At 45.5% G+C, this 8,053-nt stretch overlaps 1 protein-coding gene across 3 annotated transcripts in view; it reads right to left on the bottom strand.

Annotated features, from left to right (window-relative positions):
* Window positions 1-599: 599 nt before the first annotated feature.
* Window positions 600-8,053, bottom strand: part of LOC121865712 (TSC22 domain family protein 1-like) — a 42,790-nt gene continuing 35,336 nt past the window's right edge. For 2 of the 3 annotated variants that reach the window (XM_042365238.1, XM_042365239.1), the window contains one exon: window positions 600-2,809. In XM_042365238.1, coding sequence (XP_042221172.1) covers window positions 2,627-2,809 — 183 coding nt within the window. In that variant the 3' untranslated portion in view covers window positions 600-2,626. Of the gene's footprint in view, window positions 2,810-5,581; window positions 6,248-8,053 lie in introns of those variants that run through there. The other variant, XM_042365237.1, reaches the window with a different exon arrangement.

The raw sequence follows: 8,053 nt of genomic DNA, 5'->3' as shown, positions 1-8,053 counted from the left end.
GTATAGTGTGTATTTCTTTGTTTTAAATATACAATAAACTATCACTGTGTATTATAATTCTGATTTTTAATACCATATAGTAATTTATGTATTAGAAGTGTAAAATAATTCCTATCCGTTATACACGTCTGGGGAACACTGCTCCCTCATCTGACGGACTACATGCAGAGGAAAGTATATTATATGGAAGGTCCGTTAGATATGAAGCCTCCATCTATTGAACTATATAGAGATGCAAGTCCGTTATATCGAGGTTCCGTTATATGGAGGAGTACAGTGTGACTCAATGGTGTACAGTGTGACTCAATGGTGTACAGTGTGACTCAATGGTGTACAGTGCGACTCAATGGTGTACAGTGTGACCCAATGGTGTACAGTGTGTGTAAATGGTATACATTGTGACTCAATCGTATATGTCACCAATTCTTACTTATTCACCACAATCATCATCGTCACCATCTCACCATTATCATCATCATCATCACTATCACCACCAATAGGCCCGCTGCAGTTTCCTCCATTCTTATGTTATCACCATCATCACCATAATCATAAGTGTCAATAATTCATAATAGTAGTTTGGAAAAGTAAAAAAGTTGTTTAAGGTTTGATAACTTTATTTCTTATACAAATGTTGTGTACAGTATGGTAGGTGGGCGGGGAGCCGCACCACCTCATGAGAATTGGTGTTGCAAAAGTTTGTCCAGATCACTAGAGTCGACAATCTCTTCCCTTATGTACAATATTTCAAACTTAAGACACAATAAACAGTGCGTCAGCAGCACTATACTCGTCCCAGTTCCGTTCACCATCCCCCCAAAAAAAAAAATAATATACTCCAAAAGTTAATGTGTGCAAGACACACCTCAGGAACTCTTTACAATACCAGACAACTTGATGAGCAAATACTATGATATATAAGAAATATACAGTGGAAAATATAATCTTTTTGAAGAGCAACTTCCTAAAGTCAGTTCTACCCAAGTGTCATTCGCCTCAATAAAGTGCTACACTACTTAATTAAATGTGTCACTTTTTTAACATTATTGACACTGTAAAGTATAAGTGTGTAGCAGCAGCAGCGAAAGACAGACAAATACAAACAATTTCTTGGAGTGTGAAGATTTATGTGTCCTTAAAAGATAAATTATATAATTCTTTTGTTGACTAATAACTGTGTTGAAGAGGAGGTGAAAGGAGAGGAGGAAGCAGAGATGGAAGAAGAGGAGGTGGAAGTAAAAGAAGAGATGAAAGAAGATGAGAAGAAAGAAGAGGACATGATGGAAGAGGAGGGGGAGGTGTGTGTGGATACCAGTGGTAAGAGCTGGACTAGGGGGTGGGGCAGGTAGCCTCTGAGACTCTCTAGGACCCTTAAAGACTCTCTACGAGCCTTAAGGACTCTCTAGAACCCTTAAGGACTCTCTAAGACCTTTAAGGGTTTTATAGGGACCTAAAGGAGTCTGTAGGACCCTGCCACCATGGTAGTAACACCGCCAGGGACTCACAGTAACACGGGTCCTCCTTTTTGACTAACTTGGTTAAGTTTCTCAATATGAGAAACTTAATAATTCATGGGGCGTAGAGGAGGCCGTGCTGGGGGGGGGGGGGGTTAAGACTACAAGTTATCACAATGTCCTTCACAGACCGAGTGAAACAGACAGGTACAGGAAGGACTGTACCTCGTGGTGGGAGACTGTCTCAAGACTGTCTCGTTGTGAGAGACAGTCACGTGGTTTGAGATGGTCTCTCGTCTTGGCTAACCCAAATTCAGCACCTTCAGTATCCTCCCGCCCAGACAGGGGGCAGGAGGTGAGGGGTGATATATACTACAGTAGCAAGTTGTGACTACAAGCTGTCCCTCACCACCTAACATATTGTGGCACTGTCAGCGTGACCACGGGCACTGTTGAGAGGGCCGGGGAGTGAGCTGAGTGGCCCTCTCGTTAGCTGCTGCTATGGGGACCCCGTGCCGACAGCGGGGCCCCCGTGGGAGGTCCTACTCAAGTGGAGGACGACCTAGCTGACTACCTGCATCACGACCACATCATTAATATATTCCAGCTGGCAAGTATCTCACTACTTTACACAGTAATAAAACAATAATATTAGGAGTACTGGTGTAGGAGCGTGCAGTGTGGCCAGCGTGGGTCCGCGGGAGGGAGTAAAGGAAAGGGGCAGGCGGACGGGCGGCCAGGCAGGGAGGCAGGCAGGCAGGGAGGGAGGGTCACAAACACTTGGAATGGTGGTGCAAGTGATAAAGACAGCCTGGCCGCCCCCTCCCGCAAGGACGCTGGCTGTCATGGTCGCGTTAAGCCAAGAAGGTAAACTGAACACATCACGCTCAACACTCCTTACGAGTCTTTAAAAGGCCAACAAAAATAATCTGTATAAACCTGCTAATTCTTGGTTGGAGTTATATACAGAACACAAACCTAAGAGCTAATGATAATGAATATGATGACATCCTAAAGTAAGAGATATTAGGTGCCTTGGGTGGCGTGGGTGTGTGTGTCGCGGCTATCTGGCCCACCCGAATGCATCATCACACTGTTCAAAGTCGCCGTAGCTTTTATGTTGAGTTACACAGCATCAGCATAGTAGTGGAGGGAGTGTAGCTGATGACTGTTCATGTGTTCGAGGAATGACGAGGTTGTTGGATCTGCTGAAGGGCTTCCTGCGTCGCGTACTGCCGCAGCACTGTGTTCTCGTACTCCAGCTGGGAGATTCGCTCCATCAACTCGGTGATCTTCTCCTTGAGCACCTCCACCTCTTCCCTCACGGCGAACATCAAGTGGGACTTGACCAAATCCTGAAGCAAAATTAACCTGTGTTAGTTGGGTTAGGCTAAGCTACCTCTACTGCCTATGATAGTTATTGTAATTGTGCCTAAAATACACTATGAAGAATCACCACATATAACGTTAAACAATGTAACACTACTTGAGGGTAGGGTAGTCTTGAGGTGAAATAAGCTGGGCTGTTTATTCTTCAGGAGATCTAAACTACTTATTAATTAAACCTAAAATACTCTACTTACTAAATCACCTTAACTATTACTACAACACAGACAGACACTTAGAGTACTTTTAAACAACTCCAGCTTTAACTTACAAAGCTTTATATAATTCTTATAATTAATTATCTTAAAATACGTATCGACGGTTCCTCCTTAAAATATAACAATCTTTAAATACCTAAAATATTTCCTTAAGTATATACCAGTTCCAGTCTTTATCAACTAAGACAATTCCTTTCATAATAGTCACGTCTCATCCGTAAATCCTTAAAATTAAAGTAATTTCTCCTTTTAACACAAGTCACACCTCTAAAACATCCCTTAAGTAAACAACAAACACTTCTTATAAGTTTCAGTAGTTCATCTTTAAACTCCAAGTCTTATATACCTTTAAAAATTCCTTAAAATTAAACGAAAATTTATCTTTAAAAAAATATAACTAAAATTGAAGCAAAACATTAACCTCAATATAAGGATGACGTCATAGTTTCTCTGGTTAAGAACTGAAGGTCACCGTAAGTTCAGAGGTCAACTTCAGCCTTCAGGCAACCTCTCCGTCCTTTGTCTTTGAGGGTGATGTTTTAACCCCTTGAGGATGATGGTCTAACCCCTTGAGGATGATGGTCTAACCCCTTGAGGATGATGGTCTAACCCCTTGAGGATGATGGTCTAACCCCTTGAGGATGATGGTCTACCCCTTGAGGATGATGGTCTAACCCTTTGAGGACGATGGTTTAACCCCTTGAGGACGATGTTTTAACCCCTTGAGGATGATGGTCTAACCCCTTAAAGACGATGGTTTAACCCTTTGAGGACGATGGTTTAACCCCTTGAGGACATGATTTAACCCTTTGAGGACGAGGGTTTAACCCCTTGAGGACGATGATTTAACCCTTTGAGGACGAGGGTTTAACCCCTTGAGGACGATGGTTTAACCCCTTGAGGACGATGGTTTAACCCCTTGAGGATGATGGTCTAACCCTTTGAGGACGATGGTTTTAACCCTTTGAGGACGATGGTTTAACTCCTTGAGGACGATGATTTAACCCTTGAGGACGAGGTTTAACCTTGAGGACGATGATTTAACCTTTGAGGACGATGGTTTAACCCTTGAGGACGATGATTTAACCCTTTGAGGACGATGATTTAACCCTTTGAGGACGATGGTTTAACCCTTTGAGGACGATGGTTTAACCCCTTGAGGACGATGGTTTAACCCTTTGAGGACGATGGTTTACCCCTTTGAGGACGATGGTTTAACCCCTTAAGATCAACCATCTAAAGTGTTAATATAAATCTACATAAACATATAACACTGTCTACCTAAGTTTATAAAACTACTTAAGTGTATCTGGTGGTGGTGGGTGGTGGGGGTGGGTGTGATGGGGGTGTGGGGGGTGGTGGGGTGGTGGTGGCTGGGTAGTGGTGGGGTGGGTGGTGGTGGGTGGTGGTGGTGTGGTGGGGTGGTGGTGGCTGGTGGTGTGGTGGTGGCTGGGGTGGGTGGTGGGGGGTGGGTGGGGGTGGTGGTGGTGGGTGGTGGTATGGGGGGGTGGTAGTGTGGTGGGTAGTAAGTGGTGGTGGTGGTGGTGGTGTGTGTGGGTGGTGTTGGTAGGTGGTTGTTGTGGTGGTGGGTGTGTGTGGTGGTATGTGGTTATGGTGATGTGGTGGTGTGTGTGTGTGGTGGTGTGTGGTGGTGTGTGTGGTAGTATGTGGTGGTGGTATGTGGTGGTGGTGGCTGAGTATTGGCACAGGTTGAGCTCTACCAATGGAAGTTTATTTCAGGACTATGGCTGCCACCTCCCCCCCCCTCTCTCATGTCCCAGCACCTTCCTTCCCTCCCTCCCTCTCCACCTACACCCTCCCTCTCTCCACCACCATCACCACCACCAGGATCAACCTACAGTACGTGTGGTGGTCGTCTAATAAGTTGCTCTCTCTCTCTCTCTCGTCGTCGTGGGTGGGAGGAAGACCAGGCAGGGTGTGTCGGGGTCGGGGCCAGGGGGTTGGGGGGCTCCCTCCCTCACTGATCAATATCTAAGACTGTACACTTGTTCCCGTAACCTTTGGTGGTGGTATAGCGAATTCCTCTCTCTCTCTCTCTCTCCTTGCAATACACACAGTGAAAATCTCACTAATCTCACTAATCTATCCACTAAACATAAATTCCTTTTTTTTAACTAACCTTCCCACGCTCCTAATTACCTCACCCGACCAACAGCTCTCACACCTTACTGGAAGGTGTTTCATATAACAAGTATAACAAACTACAACAAAAATTTAAACAAACGAAAGATAAAGAATAACTGACGACTCCCGTAAGTTGTTGCTAGTTGACTTAGCAAGATAATAGGGTAGTATTGGAGAAGCCTCACTGAAATAATCAACAAAACTGTATACCTGTTCTAAACTAACCTATGTTGTGCTTGATGAACTAATGTTACTCAGTGTATGTGTGTGTACTTGGGGTAAACAAAACGTCCCAAGATGCTACGTAGTCAGGTAAACAACAGACTAAAATAAGTACGTACGTGCAGACAGACAAACAGGTCAAGACAGGTAACTTACAAAGTCTGGGACGAAGAACAGGAACTGCTCGTCCGTTAATCTCACATCGTAAACAAAGGAATTTTTTCTGCTTCTGGAACTTGGCATTGAGGATTTGGTGGGCGTGGATGATAGCGGCGTGTGGGCGGGCGTGTGTGTGGGCGTACTTTTGGGCGTGGTCATGGGTGATTCTGGAGGTGAGAGAGATGGCGAGGAGGTGTAGTCGACGCTGGAGTACTGTGTCCCCACGTACTCTGGCTGTGAGTACTCGTGTTGGTTGAACTGGGACTCTGAACAACTGGAGAATGTGGGCGTCCTGGACATTTCTTGTGTGGGCGTGGCGGGCGGCGTTATGGGCCCGTGTCCGACAATATCCATCCCGGAGTGAGGGTATTCACACTGTAGGGCGTCCATCTTCATAGTTACAGGCGCCGTGGCGGTCAATCTTGTGGGACAAACTCTATAGCGAGTGGCACCTTTCCTTCCTCACAGGCACTCACAAAGGCACTTAAATCTCTCACACTGAGGCGCTTAATTCTTCACGAGGGGCTACACTATCCACTACCACTATCCAGGCGGCGAGGATACACCGTAGACTTCTTCAGGATAATTCTGTCCTTGTGTGTGCACAAGCTCTGCGGGGTCTGTACACGAGTGCGTCTAGAGCTCGACTGGTCCCTCTCCAGGTCGCTCTGCCTTATATGACCAAGACGCGCGCACACACACACGCGCGCGCGCCACCTCGAGCCGTCGCGCTGAGTTGCCACACATATGAACATACATCAACCAGATGCCTGGCTGGCTGGGCGCCCACACACACCTGTGCGCCTCTTCCTCTAATTTTTACCAAGAACTGCTGCAGCGGCTCATTGTCTTGTGCAGCAGCAACCAGTCGGGACGGTTATATCCTGATCCAGCAACTACCATGTTTTTGCCCTTCCCTCCCTACACTCCCTCCCTCTCTACACATCCGCTCTACAAACCCACCCTCTCTGCATATACGGACTCAACACCTAGCCCCCCCCCCCACACACACACTAACTTTGATATAAAAAATGTTTATTTAGCGAGAAAAATAGAGATAGTGTTGAGAAGAACAACAAGGCTGAACCAAGTGATAGTCTGAGTCGTCTTAGCGCCACCCCATAGTATTATACTGTATGCCTGTATACATACACCCAGCCTGTATATACACACACACACACAGCATGTATACATACACCCAGCCTATACACACACACACAGCCTGTATACACCCCCCACAACCATTGTAAAAATTATCAATAACTTGTAATAAATCAGTGTATTCACTCCCAGTAAACACTGCTCCTTACACTGTCACTATGTTGAAATGAACTGTAGTTTGAGCTTTTCCACATCTAGTTATTATATATCTTATTTGTGTCACTTATGTTACTTGTATATTATTTGTAATTCGTAACCCATTCCCCAAATATGTAACTGTATATTTTCAGCCTTCTGGCTGCCAAGCTCTTTCAATAAACCGTTAATTATTATTATTATTATTATTATTATTATTATTAGAACCAAAAGAAAGGATAAATTTTACCCTCAATATTCAGGGTAACTAATACAGGGTCATATTATGGTCCCTTACATCAGCCCCTGAGACAATGGCTGACCTCATGGTCCCCTAAACTAGTAAACTGACTGGCCGAAGGCCCTGATAATATGGTCTTCAAAAATCTCTCTCAGGTAATAAGTGGACCACAGAGGCAAGGTAACGCGGAATGTTACTCTCTCACTCATGTCCTCCGGTAGCTGACCGCCTCCAGTGACTCTCCTGCAGGTTAAGTTGATCCCCGTCAGACGCAGTACCTCTCCTGGGTGACCTACTTACTGCGCCACCCCACACTGAATGACGCGGCGTCTACCTTATTGATCCTTAGTTACAGTACGTAAGCTATCTTTGGCTGGGGTGTGGCCTCACAAGGGTCGACTAGGGGAGCCCAGCATCATCTACTTAAACACGATTCCCTCAACTTAAAGCCCATAACACTAAACATACACCTACATCTTACACCCACACCTTCACCTTACACCCACAACTTCATCTTACACCCACACCTTCACCTTATACTCAATACACCTTCACCTTACACACACACCTTCATCTTACACCCACTACACCCACACCTTCATCTTGCACCCACTACACCCACACCTTCACCTTATACTCAATACACCTTCACCTTACACCCACACCTTCATCTTACACCCACACTTTCATCTTACACCCACACACAACTACACCCACACCTTCATCTTACACCCACTACACCTCATCTTACACCCACACACCCACACTTTCATCTTACACCCACACACAACTACACCCACACACACCTACACCCTTCATCTTACACCCACACACAACTACACACCCACACCTTCCATTACACCTTCATCTACACCCACTACACCCACACCTTCATCTTACACCCACTCACACCCACACCTTCATCTTACACC

This window comes from Homarus americanus, unplaced genomic scaffold (genome assembly GCF_018991925.1).
Source record: "Homarus americanus isolate GMGI-L3 unplaced genomic scaffold, GMGI_Hamer_2.0 scaffold21688, whole genome shotgun sequence".
Classification (NCBI taxonomy): domain Eukaryota; kingdom Metazoa; phylum Arthropoda; class Malacostraca; order Decapoda; family Nephropidae; genus Homarus; species Homarus americanus.
This window is presented reverse-complemented; position numbering and strand designations above follow the sequence as displayed.